The sequence below is a fragment of the Solea solea genome, chromosome 15 (assembly GCF_958295425.1).
Source record: "Solea solea chromosome 15, fSolSol10.1, whole genome shotgun sequence".
In the NCBI taxonomy this organism is placed as follows: domain Eukaryota; kingdom Metazoa; phylum Chordata; class Actinopteri; order Pleuronectiformes; family Soleidae; genus Solea; species Solea solea.
The window spans coordinates 12,705,889-12,722,035 of NC_081148.1; the positions used below are offsets into that span (position 1 = coordinate 12,705,889).

Genomic DNA, 16,147 nt, shown 5'->3' on the forward strand with positions numbered 1-16,147 from the left:
AGTGTCTCTGAGCAGGGACAAAACAAATGCCTGACACCAATCAGCACAATAACAAACACTAATCATGGTTCAACTGCCAGTGAGATCAGAGTTAATTAAGACCGGTGTATAATTTATCCTTCAGGAACTATGCTTTGCACATTTGAATCAGAGTGATCATTTTTGATCTGTAATAAAAAAGTAATACTTGTTATTAAACTCTTGTCATTTTGTTTATAAAACGTTTCCACAATTTTAATCAGTTTTCTTTTATAGTGAGGGTATGCAATAGAAACATACAAAACTTTCAATCTTCAAAAAACATTGGAATTTAATCATGACAGCGATGACATTATTTAAAATGTAATGCTCCAAAATGTAGTACATTGAAAGTGAATCAGAATTAGGAATGCATCACCATTTCCTTTGAATTAGGTTGGCACTTTACAATCACCACTAACAGCATTACACTGTTGTCATAAAACAGCATCAAGACTCTAGAGTGTTCCCAGAATTACAAAATAAAAGCCATACATTCATGCCCCCCAGAACATCCTTGTATGAAAGTCTTGCATATTGGTAATTAATTACAGGGGAATATTAAATATTAAAATTACATTTTTTACAGTGCATTCTATGACATCATTATTTAACTGACTCAGACACGGAACTCTGAATTCTAACATTTCAACAAGGTTGTGTGATTTAATGGTTTCTGAAGCAGAAAAATGCTATACAATTTTGGCAACATTGTGTGATACATAGTAAAAAAAAATGTGATTCACATGCAGAAACACATTTACGAGTTACATTACGAGGCAGGAACCTGAATGTTCCTCGTTCATTCATCTTAACGAAGAACCAAACCCAGCACATATATTCAACTGTGTTGGCCTCTGTGCACCAGCCTCTATACACCGTTAACTCAATTAAGCTTTGCTGACTGGCAAGATCTTCTATAAACACAGTCATCATTTTCTTCCAAACTATGAGCCACATTACGAGCACCATCAGGGGATTTAGCTGGAGCTTATGTCTTACTGCCTGGCAGCTGCTTGTGGCCTATGGCAAGCAGCATCATATTATCAGCAGAGGACTTACGACTGCCAGAGAATTGTGAGATCAGTGCATGCATGCATCGTCAACATGGAGGGGGGGGAAAAAAGTCATACATTAGTTTGGCAAACAATGTCCTACAACTCTTACTTACTTAACGGATGTCCAGGATGTATAAACTTACATTATGACACAAGCCATGGCCAGACTCTATAGGAAATGTTGCCTCTGAGCCTGAAGAGTGCTTTGCATATTTAGAGACTGCCATTAATTGAATGACAACTTTTATCTAAAAAGACAAGGAAGAACTCTTTAATGATGCAGGCTTTATAAAAAACAAACAAACAAAAAACATATTACTGTGCTGAAAATTATATTAAAAAACTCTTTTCATTTAGATTTGTGTTATAGACTATCTAACAAAGCAATAAATGATTTTAAAGCATGAAGCCGATGTAAGAATCAAGCTAAGAGAAAGAGAGTGGCAAGCGAAATTAATTAAGTAAACCCCTCATTTTTCATTTGAACTAAATAACCTTGAGGCCCAAACATTAAATGTTCTCAGACCTTATCTGTTCATTGAGGCAAAGCAACCAAGCTTTCAGAATCTTTGCAGACGTGGGTGTAAATCACCTGCTCTCTTTTAAAACACAATATGACCTAAACTAAAATGTCACTTCCATAAATACATGCACGAGAAATGATCTAAAGTGGCAGAAGGGTAAAACTAAAATAAAGCCAGAGTATCACAATTAAGCCAGAGTTTGTAAATGTCAGATTTTTGACTAATTTGCGAATAGTCACTCTTCAGTTTACACTTTTATTCCCACTTTTAAAATTTCAGATAAATGAACTGTGAATGTTCAGAATAAATCCGCAGGAAGCACAATTTCCAAAGGTCGAGACAGGTGAAGTGATGTTACAAAGTGTCTAAGCACTACATTATATGTAGTTTGTGTGTAATGTCTAGTAAGGTCCATGAACAACTGGCTAACTATGAATACAGACTAGTCAAAGCAGTTGTTGCAGCCTGTAATGAGTAGATGAGAGTTTATACAGTACTTTAACATAATATGTAGGAAGGCATTCATTAAAGTTTTTCATAATGGAAAGCAGATACTTGTCCACATATCTTCTTCATTAGTATCATAACATGTTTTGGCTTTAGAAAATATATGCAGATCAAATCATCCCTTTCAAATACAAAGGGATTTTCACAACACTTGTGTCACATCATCACACACACAATGCTAACAATAACTTCCTGTCCATGATAAAGACGAGCTGAATTTTGTCCAAATAACCACAGAGAATAAAGTGTAGAACAGGACAAAAAAAACAATTGCATCTGAAATGACCTCTTTGGATACACCAAATACTTTAAAGGCAATCAAGGGTTGAATGGCCTTGTTAATGTACTGTATATCATTATACATTTCAAAACTCTGCATATCCAAAGCCAACCAGAATACATTCAGCATCAAGATTTAGGCTTCAAATCCAAAAAGAGATGACAAACCTACAGAAGAAAGAAGTCCTTTCACAGCAGCAGAAAACAATTATGAACAGCATAAGACTAAATGTGTTTCAGAGTGGTGCGACGTACATGAAACCATTTAAAGTGTTTTGGACTGTTGACATTTCATAGGTACAGTATCGCAGCACCTGCAGTTTGGTATCATACAGTGTAGAGGTCAAATGTTCTGAAGACTTGGGATAGAACAGTTGTTACAAAACAGATGTAAAAAAAAGAAGAAAAAAATCGGAATTTATATCAGCAACCAGACAAAGTGGATCATCACTTTAAAAGGACCTCCATTAAAAATGGTGTGCAACTTTGAGTGAAAGATATTGATAATACAAAGCATATTCAACACTGTTCATGAAACTCCTTTCCATTAAGTAAGACCAAACAAAGTAGCAATGTAAACCTTAACATCAGTAAGTAACTATACAACAAGCACAGGTTCAGGAAAAGGCCTCTGTCCGAGACCAGAACCTAAAAAGTAGTCATTTCATTCATTTTAGTACCAGTGGTGAAATCAGGCAGCTTCTCCAAAGCTTGTCATGTTGCTAATAAAATAAAACTATGGCGTAGTGTTTAACATGGAAATAAGGTGTGCTGCTATGGTTTCAGCATCACAGATTGAAGTGACATTTGAGATGACACTAAAACTGTGAAATGAGGACAGGAAACATCCGACACAAGCCGTCAGTGACCTAAATTATGTCCACTGGTCATTTACCTCAAACAATTATTAATGAATCGTCAGTAACCAAGTGAACTGGAGCAACACACATTCTATCCTCTTACAATTTTGATCATGAAACATCAAATACAGTGAAATATACTGAGCCACAATACACAATGGAGGTCACCAGTAAACATATAAATGCCAATATGAATTACATATATGAACTGTATCAGCAAAGCCTTAGTGCGTGAAAGTGTTTGCTAAGATTTCATAACTTTTAAGTGTTATTACAACAAAACCATTTGCAAGAGAGGTGGTATTGGGGTCACTGTGACATTTTAGCATGTTTAACTGTTAAACTGAAAATATCCACATGTGCAGCTTACCTGTACCCTCAGCAAAATCCTTCAAAAAAACTGTAGTGGTAAGAAATGAAGGCAGGTCAATTCATGTAGGCCTTAACAAAGAAATTCAATCAATATTTAGTCAAAGATTCAAAACAAAAGATGTCATTAAATTGTAAACAAGAACATTATCAGCATCATACAACCCCAAAACGATTAAGTTGCGATTATTGCACAAAAAGTATAACCTTCAGTGAATGAATACAAGATCCTTGGTGCAAGACATTTACATGATAATCACCATAAATAAAATAAAGAGAGTAAAGAGTCAGCACCAAATAAAAGGGATGTAAGTTTGTTCGTAAAAATGACTCGGAGAGAAACCAGACTCCTATTTACCGTCCAGCAACTTCTTCTTACAACAACTCTCTTCCAGTTTTTCTAAGAATACCTATAAATCACTCAGTCTATTGGATAAAAGCAGAGTTCATCCACATCTGCAGCAATGACTAGAGGAGACTATAAGCAAAGCTTATACCGTCTCTGCTTCACATGCATCACATTTTAGATGCCAAGTTTAAAAACAGTACCAACAGTTTGGTCTTATCTTGTCAATCCAATTGACCAATCTTTCAGCAAACAACACACTATTGCGACTTCATCATCTGGTAAACACGACTTTTCCCGCACTTTCAACTGAAGGGCTTCCAGCTGTACGAGTAACAGACCTGTGCTGTTCACAAGTGCATTCAATAGTAGCTAAACCCAATCCTGATTTGAATTAAGTGATGAATACTATGTGTGTGTTTAAGTACCTCAACATTAACCACGAGTAACTAGAGAGGAATTAAAAAAAAAAGGATGTTTAGGAATGCCAAACAAAGAACTAGGATAACCAAAACAATAAAAATGTATAAGAACTACATTCATTGAATTAAACTGTTCTAACAATATAGCTCAATCATAAATTTAGCATATGATAATGATACACAAGCTAAGGCTAAACCTTAATTTGTAACCTTTCTTGTTTCTTTGCCGCCTTTTATTTCTTGCTAAGTTTACCGGCCTTCTTTTTTGGCTCATAGGGTGTCCGTAGAATGCTTGGTGTTTCCTCCATGACGCGCACAAGTAGGTCGTCGATGTAGTCTTCCAGCTCCCTGATCTGAGCATCTTTCTTTTTCACTACTTCTTTCTGCTTGATGAGTTCCTGCACAACCTCCTCAAATGATAAGTTGCTATAGGCAGCCACACTTTCCTTCGTCACCTCCTGAAAAAAGAAAAAAAAATCATTAAGTACCATACCACAAAATTGTTCATATGTTTTATAAAAGTTGATGAAATGGTGTAAATATGTAATTAATAGATGTAAGACGGGTTAAAATAAGAGATAATAAGTGGAAACCAAACAAGTGTCCCTTTTTAAAACCAGGGTTACTATTTACGACAGGACCGCAAACACATCACACTGGTTATTGAGGCCATTAACCCACAGTGGATGCTATGCTTTTCCTCCACAACTCAAAATATACCAAGGCTGTTTTATGTTAATATTTATCAGTGGTTCAATTTCAACATGAGTTAATTATGAAGAACTGATGGATGTTAAAGGTGAGTCTGAAATTGTATACATACTGGTGATGGCTCTTACGGTGTGTGAAAATAAAGATAACTTTTGTCATTTGTCATTGTGATGCAGTGACTCGTTACTGACTGGGGCACACGCACACCAATAGCACATACCCACACTTTTCCCCTCTCCCTGTCTTCCTCCTTTCCCATTGCCAGACACAGTTATAGTACACTTCAGCAACTGTGTATGGCTCTAACAAAAAAACATATGTACATGTACAGTATGTCAAGATTGGTTCCAGCTCAGTCAAAATTCTCTCAGGAACAGTCGAGTTCGGACAGAAAAATGCAGCCCGAGCTGCATTCTCTTCCCCAGCGATGGAGCACTGATTTTCTGTGGCAGATGTTGTGATCTAAAACTGTCTAACAGTGTTTGTATCAAATCAACAGCAGTTTAACGGCTCCAATGGGACTTTACTTTGACACCACCATACAGAGAAAGTTTTTCCTTTTAACTTTCTAATATGATCTCCCTAAACAGGGATGGTTAAGGCAAAAACGACTGCAAGCCTGCCTGTAGTGAACAATAAAACATTTACCACAAAAATGACATCTTTGTTTTAAGGGAAAGCGCCAGGCTGCATATTTCTTCAATTAAAGGTCAGACCAAAATACTAAAAAAAAAAGGATGCAACCCAAGCCCAGCTTTGCTCTTTGAGGACAATCTTTTTGGACAGAGCAGTGTGGTACAGTATGTGCAGATCATATTGCGCGGGTACGCGAGGAGCTGTAATCGTTTTTAATGAGGTACCACTTTATCGCTTCAGTGCTGGGCATCCTCCCCCGAACGGAGAGAGCAGCAAAGCCTTCACCCTGTTTAAAATACCACACTTATCAGCTTCCACTCCCATGCACCATTCAAGCTTCTACTGCTGGCTAAAGACAATGCTGAAAGACCTGGAGCGAGACCGCTTACCAGGTATCTTATCGCTTAAAACAGCACAGAGGCTACTGTGGGGCTACACAAACCAAAATGAAATATTTTCAATAGAGATTAAATGTCCAGTGTAAGGAAGATTTCAAGAGTAGAGCTCAGTAACCTATTCCTCACACACAAAACACAAAAAGGCATCTGATTGAAAGATACTGCACCTAAGCCAACTACAGAGGCAATAAGAGAACTGACAGCCATACTGTACGGAACATACAAGCATTTGTGTATGTGCACACGCTCTTTCTTACCCACGCATGTGCACACACAGCATAATAATCAGGAGCTTTAGTGGCTGGTGACAAAGGCCTAGAAATGACCATACACTGGCAAAGTAATGATGGCCATTTTTCTGCGATCAGTAGTGAGGAGAAGATAAGGCACACACTTGGCATTCTCCAGTTGTTTCATTACAGTTTCTAATGAGCTCAGCTTAGAGAATCTAAAAGCTCAGTCCTTTGAAATCTCTCACTGCCCTCCCTCCCCCCGCATGTGGTTAATTAGGGCCTTGGAACAGAGGAAATGGGAGCCTGCCATTTCGGCAAGGCACTGCAGCATGCACAGGGGCACGTGTGGATACCGACAGCCCTCAACACCCACACAGAAAGGTGAGGAAAGCCATTATCCGCATTCTCTTTGTCGTTTAGGCTCCACTTAAGCAACCATTCCCACTGCTCCCTCATGAATACCAATTTTGCTATGTAATAGTCTGTACATTTTTGTGCCATTTAAATCTGAAACTGCAGGATTTCACAGAAAACAACAGGATAAGAAGCCACTTACACATAATGTAATAATCATTAAAAAAGATAAACAAAACATGTCTTTGCCTTTTTCTCGACAACAAAACTCCAATTACAGAGCCAGTGCTATACACCACTTTGACTGACCTTATATAGACTGAAACTTCACACCACTACAAATCATGATTGGATCAGACACGATGACCGATGTGTGCAGCTGCTAATTAGTTGAATGGCACATCTGAATTTTCAGAGGTCTCAGAGATCAGTGTCACCAGCTGCTTTGTCAAATGAAACTTAGACTTCTCAACTAAAAATATGTCTGACACTGAACATGAAGTAATAACACAGTTGCAAATGTGAAGGTCATTCCTCCTATTTTCTTTTCTATCTCAGTCACTGTCAAGTAAAAGTGACAATGTGTGACAATGTGCAACAACATCCATCACCTGGCAAACAATTTTACCAGACAAGGTTGTGTTTCCATTCTTACATTTTTCTTTCCAAAGATGTCCTTCTTCTTGTGGCCAAAGGTGAAGTCTTCTTTTCCTGTTGACTTTCTGTCACTGCAAAGCAATCAAACAGCAAGTCAGTGGTGTATATTTCGAATACAACAATGTATACAGAGTCTCTGATGCAATTTTGGATATTTAAGTTGAACACAAAGTGTTCTTTTGCTGCAGCTGTGAATAAGTTCATCCAATAAAACAGTACTTTGAGGCCCCTCTTTATGTTCATGCACCACATTATAAATGACCACTGAGCTACTGCATGACAAAGACAGCAGTAAAGATGATGGACTAGTGCCTCCAGAGATAAGTGGTTAATTGGGTGGTCTATCTCAGCATAGGATCTCATTACTATAGCTCAGAGGGCTCTCTTATCAAGCCCAGGCTCTCTAAAGAGCCACTAATGACACCTTCTCGTCGGATAAACCAGAACTTAGCCACAGTGCTTACCAACTCTTAGTGCAACATAAGAAACAGATGAGGATAAAGTGGTAGAAAATGGATGGATGGAAAATGACTTTCAACAACAAAACTTGAAAACAGTGGAGGGCAGGGAGATGGGGGTGTATCGAAAAGTAGATTTCAATCGACAAGGTATTCAAAACTACACAAGCCACTACATGTAACCAACACCCCCCAGGGTAGCGGTTGTTCCACGTGAGGTATTTCTGGAAAAATACAATGGTAATATGCTGCAAATATATAATAGCCACATGAATAAAGGCTACAATCAAGAAATTCAGTGGAAATTAGGATGTTATTTTTGTTTCCTAGTTGCCTAAACATTGCTCTGAACTAGTTTGATATCAGCTGGTGATTGTTAAGATGCACCATTAAACTAAAATGGAAGGTGGTGGGATATATAGTGAAGAGAATAAAGAGATTTTTGATGGTTGACAGAAGACCATTCGTATTGACATATTTTTTAACAAATTATTGGATTAAGCTTGTATTTTCTATTTTATATAGTAGGTCTGCAAGTAATAATTATTTTCATGATCAATTCATCTTTTAATTATTTTCTACATTCATTGATTAGTTGTTTGGTCCATAAAATGTTGATTTGTGTTTACCAAACCTCAAGTGTCTTGTTTTGCCCACAAACCAAAGTTATTCAGTTTGAATGCTTTCTTTGTTATGTGGAGAAAAGAAACCAGAAAATATGCAGATTTAAGAAGATGAAAAATCAGAGAGCAAGTTGAAATTATACATTAAAGAAAAAATAAATGAATAAATAAATAACAACACTAAAACTGAATTTTATGAAGTGAATGAAACATGGTGACTGGAGGAAAGCTGTGTTGTGTGTTTTAATTATAATTTTGGTGAACCACAAAGCACAACTGAAAAAGAGAACTACCTTTTGTAGTTGGAGCTGAATGGATTAGTATCTGCTTTTGAGTCTCCACTAAAGGGGTTGGGGGAACGCAGGTCTCCAGGGCTGCCTGATCGGGCCCCGTTGCTGGGCTTGCGGGCTTCCTTCTTTCCTGTCACACGTTCCAGTAGGCTGACCTTCTCCTTTTTTTCCTTCCGCTCTGCACGGTCCCACAGCTGTGCGCGGTCCTCCTCAAATGGGTTGTGATTGCGTGGGAGCGTGGCATACTTCTGTGGCAGGGTGTCACTGATATCAGTAAAAGGGTCACTGTGTGCCTCGCCATCCTGATAGTCTGGCACCTCGCTCTGGGAACGCCTATGAGGTCCACCTGTGCTCCCTGAAATCAGGGAGAAACCAAATTCATTACATCACCTAATGATGGAGAAAGACCTAATCTCATTCTTAAAAGGACAGAAAATACTATGGAATTATTAGGGACAGACCATAACTGATTCAATTCAGTCATATAACTGGCTCAGATGGATGTATGGTCAGAAAAGTGTGTGAAGGTGGACAGTTTTGGCTTTTCTTTTCTTTTCTTTTCACATATCATTAAACAAAATGTGGGTAATGAATAACAGACTAGTCAGATAACTTTCAGAGTGCGTGGCACATTATCTGGGAAAAAGGACTTCAAAACTGCTTACAGAATGTTCTAGACAATACCCAACCACAACATTGACACCAGCAGATATTGATTTTTAAGACATTCAGTACGTGCAAAACAGTATCAGCTAGAGGAGCAGTCCAGGCCACTGTTAAGCTACATATATTTCCTTTATCAGTTAATATCCCTTATTGTTAAATATACAGTGTATCTCTGTAGCTCTGTGACTAGACTCAGCCCCAACACCATGACCTACAATGATGGGTATGTGGCAAACCACGATAATAATGTAACACCAAACTGGCAAACATAACATGAAGTCAAACAAACAAAATGAGAAAGCAAAAGCTTTGGTGCTCACCAGTCTCTCCTATGGAGTTCATGGAGTCCAGTTTGGGTCGAAAGTGGGTCCCAATGAGATCTGACATGGAATGGGCTGCAGAGAGTTTATGAGCCCCAGCGAGTAATTGTCTCTTCACCTTTGGATCAGGCTGGGGTTGTGGGTCTGGGCCAGAAGACTCACGGCTGGGCTCCAAGTCACATACAGTAGAGCGAGGCAGGATGGCTGAAGATGTGTCACTAAAGCCACTGTCATGTTTGCGACCTTTCATTTTGTCCTTAAGCTTGGAAAAAGGAGAGCGGGGCTTTTCCTTCATGGAGAGGTCGAACATGCTGGCTGTCATGTTATTTCTCATGAACTGGACGCCGACTTGGATGCGGCCTCGTTCTTTCCTCTTCTTTCCTGGCTTGGACTGCAAGGAATACCAGCTAGAATGAGAGTGGAGGAAGCTTAGGATTAGTAAATTCAAAAAGACAATTTATATAAAATGAGTGAATAATTGTTATTTGATTAGCCACAATTCAAGAACACAGGTATACAAAGTCAGTAAATGCCCCTACACTATCAAACAAAATGACAAATGGAAATGTGCTCTACCTACTTCTTTGTGGACACCAGTGAAAAGGCTAATTTGAGCAGACTAATCCAAAAGCTAAACACAAATGCAGGAGCTTAAATCATTTGAACTTTTTCCTGACACAAGTGAGAATGCAATTTATCATTCAGTGGATAAACATTATTCTTTGCAAACTGAATGTAAGAAACAGCCAACTGCAGAATAATATAGGCCATTTCAGGCTGCTTTTGAGATTCTATTTGTTTAACCTCCCTGCTTCTTCAACTGGAAGTAATGGGATTTATGCTTTCACTGTGAGCGAAATGACGTGGCATTTGCACAAATCTGGCCTTTGTTCAGAAATGCAACAACAAGCAACTGGGAAATTGCAAAGCCAAGTTGCAGGGCAACCCACCAGTCAATATATGCTAACGAGACATATCGTCCGTGTTCTAGGGCTTGTCACAATGTCCTATAGGAAACCCGACAAAGTAAATCTTAGAATGCGTGTGTGGGCTCCACTGTAGTACAGTCCCATTAATATAATAAATGTTTTAAAATAATAGACAACCCTTGAACTGAAAATATATTTGCATAATGTATTTCTTTTAATAAGACTCCTGATAGTACTCTCTGGATTTAAGTGGGGGTTGGTCGTATCCCTTGAATTCCAGCATGAAATATCAGCTAATATCTTCAATCCAAAGAAGTGTTGCTATTGGCTTTTTTAAAAACCGCAGCTGTTGAGGGCTATTCTAAACCGTCTCGTGGCCCAGGAGCCCATTCATGAAAGGCCTTACTGGGTCTAATTCCCAGGCTGTGCACCATGCTCAGTATGATCAGCGGCCACAGCATGCTGCTGCCGTGGGGCCAGGGCTGCACCTCACGTGTGTCTCAAGGCCAAGATAAACCTCCGTGTGCTTGGAACCACAATCCTCCCACTTGGGCCAGGACCTCTGGGAAACTCCTCACAATCAACAAACACAGGTGTGCGATAATTATGGGCTGCCTACTCAGATATCAAGACAGGTTTTTCCTCCCCAATATGTCAGTTCAAAAACACTGCGCGAAGGGCCACAGCGAACACAGGCGTACTATCGAGTGTGGCTATAGCATGGAGGGTCCCGGCATCATTGTCAAGTGTGCCTGCAGTGTAGGATTAGGCAAGCAAGCAATGCGAGCATATCCATTACTGAACCACTGCTGAAAAAGGGCACAACCTCAAGCTGCATCAGCTCAGACACCTAAAACAAATAAAACCCATTCAAGCTGATTATAATATATTGTGATTCTGCCACCTGATGGGCAAAAGGGAAGTGTCTTTCCATTTTAAAACATGCACTGAGCTAATTAGCAGCAGATTCAGTTTGGTTATTCTGTTTCTGTAGGGTTTGATGGACTTGTAAGGATCAACACCCTTTGGCCAAGTATAATAGTACTTCATAGAGATGTGATGGCATATGTTAGATTCTCTGCTGAAGTCAGGGCCAATCCTTATTTCAGAAGGAACATAAGGCAGATAAACAGCACAGATAAGTCACCTGTTACTCAGTTAGACCAACACCCAGTACTGACCAGAAAAGTCACACCTATAATCAACCTAAAGTGTCTCCACTTCATGACTTACATTCTTTGTGCACAAAAAAGCACACAGGAACATGTGAAACCAACAAAACAAGATGAGATTTAAACCCAGTTTCATTTCAACTGGCACAAGTAGAAACAACTGTATGAACAGGAGTGACTAACAAGACATGTTTAGCCAGCTCCACTAGTTTCAATTAGGCCAACTACACCACACCAGTGATTAAGCTAAAAACAATCTCTTAACAATGTAGGGAAATTGAGAACAAAGCACAAAATATAACACACACAACTCTGCACACTGTCCACATATGTAGCCTAATGTGGAAATAAAATGTGACGTAAATGAATGTGACTGTGTGTAACAACTAATATACTGTACCAGGAGCTGTAATCCACTTATGACTGGAATAGCTCTGCAAATATTTTCCACTTCCTCTAAAGAAAAGCTGTTCCTCTACACTGCTTCATGACCATGAGCTACAATAACACTTAAAATGCTGGAGAAATCTTGCATAAAATAACAGCTCAAACTCTTTGAAGCTAAAATCTCGGTAAGAAATATACTGTATCAAAGATTCTAATTCAAATAAGACAAGTGGCAAGTTAATATTTAATGGGTGGATTAAGTAATGGCACTGCAATGACAGTACAGAAAACATGATTAATGGTAGTTCACTTGTTGCTTTAACTTCAATATTTCATTTCCAATGATTGATAATCAAATCAGGGCAGCATTACATGTTTGGCAAATTTCCCAAGAAAGGTTTTCTAATGCAACAATGCATGGTTAGAGTTCTGCTGAGGACAATCTTCTAATATTTGGTTGGTTTAGCTGTGTGCTTTGTTTGGCAGCTATGTTGACTGAAGTGAAATGTGGGACCTTACTGTTACGGTATGTGATGCAGTACTTACTCAGTTTTCTTTCGCTCCTTGTTATCAAAGATTTCATTAAGATTGATGGACCTCTGACCCAGGAACTTGTCCATCCCAACCAACGATCGATGCATCACAATAAGGCAGAGTTCATATACTTCTGGGTTGCCCTCCAAAAGCAGACCAGGTAATTCAAAGGAGGCTTCTTCTCGCCAGACTGGACTGACAGTCTTCTCTGCCACTGATGTCGAGTACTTTTCCTTGCCCAGCTGAATAATAGTGTAGGCATCATTGGTGCCATTTTTGCCCTTGGGCTGTAAATGGCTTGCTTGAAAAACAGTGGCTTGGACATGGGTTGGAAACCACTTTTGAGACTGCTCCCCCAGTGACATTGTCAGCACTGGTTGTTAACTTAGAACCATTCAATACAAATTAAATGGTAAAATGCATGAAGTTAGTTTTTTAGAGAGAGTGATGTGCAAAAAGCAACACTCATGATTCATGATAGTGTGTTGTTCATGTCAGTGTGATTTGTGCCTAGAGTAGCAATCACAATGACAAATCTAACAAACAGAGCAAGTCTCATGTTCTGTCAAATCAGATGTCCAAGCCACTGGTGAGTCATCTAAAAAAAAAGAAGAAAGAAGCAGAAGAGCATCAGTATCTTTTCCAGAACCAAGACATGACTCATGTGGACACATGGAGAGCATCAATATTAAGCCAGCTAATGGTTACAGCCAGATTTGTTGAGACACATGTGATTTTAATTATTCGAGAAATTCCAGGAAATGTGAAGATTAAAACAATGTGAATTTGCATACAAGTTGGTACAGTATCTATATACAGGTCTGAATCTCTTTGTGCTACAGCATGACCACAGACAGTGATGATCTCATGCAGTGACACACTTTGGTCTTGGTGCACAGTCACCTAATTGGCGACAGGCTCAGAAGGGAAGACGTCATTTTAATTAAATGTATTTAGTCCAAAATAATTTCACTTGGATTCAATGTATATGCCTTTTTCTGCTGCCTAATAGTGTCTATGAGCACTCTGTATGTATATTGCTGCTGTTGAGCTCAAAGAAAGAACAGTGTCAATAGAAAAACTAAAAGACAACCCTAAAAATGGCTTTCTAAAATTCACTTTTATCAAAATGCCTTTCCTGATTTTAGACTTAATTCTGTATTTCTGCCTCCATACACCATATTGATTTTATGTATCAAATACTTTAACCTCTTCCTTTAAAAACAAAACAAAAACAAACCCTGATGACTTTATTCATTTGACAGATTTCTATGACATGTATGTTGATGTTGTGAATTTTGAAACATGCTCTATAAATAAATATTGTTTAAAGTTATTAATACATTCCTGAAGCTGCATGAATTCTCCAAAATTGTAATTCCCCCTAAGTGAGCCTCTTTCCACTGGTTTCACGACTGGTGTCACGACCTAGTAGTCTTTAATTCAGCTCAGTGCCACTGGTTTAATCATTCGGTGAAGCGACTCATAATTATGAGGTTTACACTGAGCTTTGTCTGCAGGTTCACGACAGCTACAGGCAGCTAGCTACTAAGCTAACAGGCACAGTGAGCGTGACACAGACACAGAGTATCTTACCTTGGTGTCATTTTCAGTAACTGTAGACGCACATTCAGCACCTCATCACGCTCAAAAAGTAAACAAAAACCACATTCATGCGCCGACTTATGAGACGAACGCCAGCTGATGTTTCTGTGGCTGATCACTGCTGGTGTCGGCTAGTGGCGAGCTTCATTTCCTTGTTGACGTCACTTCCTGTCCTACGCGGGTGAAAGTTTAAAGATCCAAATATTCATTAAAAACAAATAATAATAATAATTATAACAATAAAGTTAAATAATTACAATAAAACTAATTACATAAAATAATAATAATAAAAAAATAAAGTCCCACACGTTCACACATACAATCCGTGCAGGTTTATTAAAAAAAAAAAAAAAAAAAAAATCACAAATACATGTATAAAAAAATAAACACGACACAGTGAAATGTTGGCTCACAGCTGTGGACTAAGCAGTAATGAGAGGCAATATAAATTATTTTAGCCAACAGATTTCACTCTGTGTATGATTATGGATGTGAGTGCATGTGTGTGTGTGTGGGGATGGGTGCACATCACTTGAAGTAAATCATACAAACATGGGAAGTGCTTTTGTCTCATGAGTGGGACATGGAGGTGCAGATAAGGGGTTCACTTGAATGAACACAGACATGCTTGTCACCCCACTTGACAAGTGCATCTTAACCAAACACACCTGCCCGTGTTGGTTTTATCATTCTGCAACAACCATTGCAGTGTGTACACACACCGCTGGCCTGAGGCTCCGGCTGGGCCATCCATCAAACTGAGATTATTGCACTTATCTAGAGTACATCTCTGAATGAAATGCTAAGGCTTAGTGAAATATTAGGCTGTACAAAAAATGTGAGTCAGATAGCATTTAATGCATCTGTGGATCTCTCACCCTTGTATTTTATATTTACTGTAGGAATAAGCACTCGACGAGTATTGACCCTGCAAAATGATGCAGATGCTGCAAAAGAATTACATTATTTATATCAATTAGTGTTGTTGATTGGCTTTTGGCTCATACATGGACATATATTTATATACATTTATGGCACAATATAAAGTCCAATCCATCATTTCAGATAGATGGTGTTTGCATTTATGTAAAATCTGAGCCTTTGTGCTTCCAAAGCTGTTCCTTTTTTATGTACAACATATTTGTTATTTTTGGATATGTTGGATACATGAGGATATTGTATATATATTTACAAATGTGTGTTTTACACCTCAAAGTGTGACATCACAATAAAAATGATTTCAATATACAGTACATGTATACATCATTTGTTATAATGCTACTGAAGAAAATTATTTGTCAATTGTACGTATAGTTCATTATTTGTATTGTGTTGTTTTGTAGCCTTTTTTAATGTATTTTCTTATATCAGTGTTTGATTGATACTTGAATAGGGTTTCTCAAATATTAACTTAATTTAGAAAAAATTTGATATTGGAACAAACCATGACATCTACACCTGACCATGACAACTACTGTTATTAATGTCCAAAATGTTGAGCCAGGACGCAGCCTCTAAGACTTGAGTAGCTCTTGCTGTTGAGTGCATCATGGGAAAGGGACAAAATAGGAAGACAAGCAAACTCTGTTTCAAGTGCAGTGAATTTTGATTGCATTTCAAGACAACACAAGATAAGATTTCTCCACAGTGGAATATGCTCAAAGTGTAAGTAAAAGTATTCACACAGCACAGCTCCCTTTGTGATTTATCTGGTACCATCACTTCTCACATTCCTCTTCAGTTACATTTTATGATCTGTTGTGGTTAGCAGTGTCAGGTTGAGCTGAATGA

The 16,147-nt window shown here is 38.4% G+C and overlaps 1 protein-coding gene across 1 annotated transcript; it reads right to left on the reverse strand.

Moving 5' to 3' along the window:
* Window positions 1–292: 292 nt before the first annotated feature.
* On the reverse strand, window positions 293–14,524 carry LOC131474251 (rab11 family-interacting protein 2). The gene is made up of 6 exons (XM_058652019.1): window positions 14,348–14,524; window positions 12,764–13,349; window positions 9,730–10,136; window positions 8,747–9,098; window positions 7,371–7,443; window positions 293–4,841 (listed from the first exon to the last, which is right to left on the reverse strand). The coding sequence occupies exons 2-6, from the start codon at window positions 13,114–13,116 to the stop codon at window positions 4,617–4,619; spliced, it is 1,410 nt and encodes a 469-aa protein (XP_058508002.1). The 5' UTR covers window positions 13,117–13,349; window positions 14,348–14,524; the 3' UTR covers window positions 293–4,616.
* Window positions 14,525–16,147: the final 1,623 nt, after the last annotated feature.

Coding starts and splice junctions, on each gene's coding strand:
- LOC131474251 (XM_058652019.1), bottom strand. CDS start 13,116: ATGTCACTGGGGGAGCAGTCTCAAAAGTGGTTTCCAACCCATGTCCAA. Junction 9,099..9,729: donor GAACTCCATAGGAGAGACTG/GTGAGCACCAAA, acceptor CCCTGATTTCAG/GGAGCACAGGTGGACCTCAT. Junction 4,842..7,370: donor ACATCTTTGGAAAGAAAAAT/GTAAGAATGGAA, acceptor TTCTTTTTTCAG/GAGGTGACGAAGGAAAGTGT.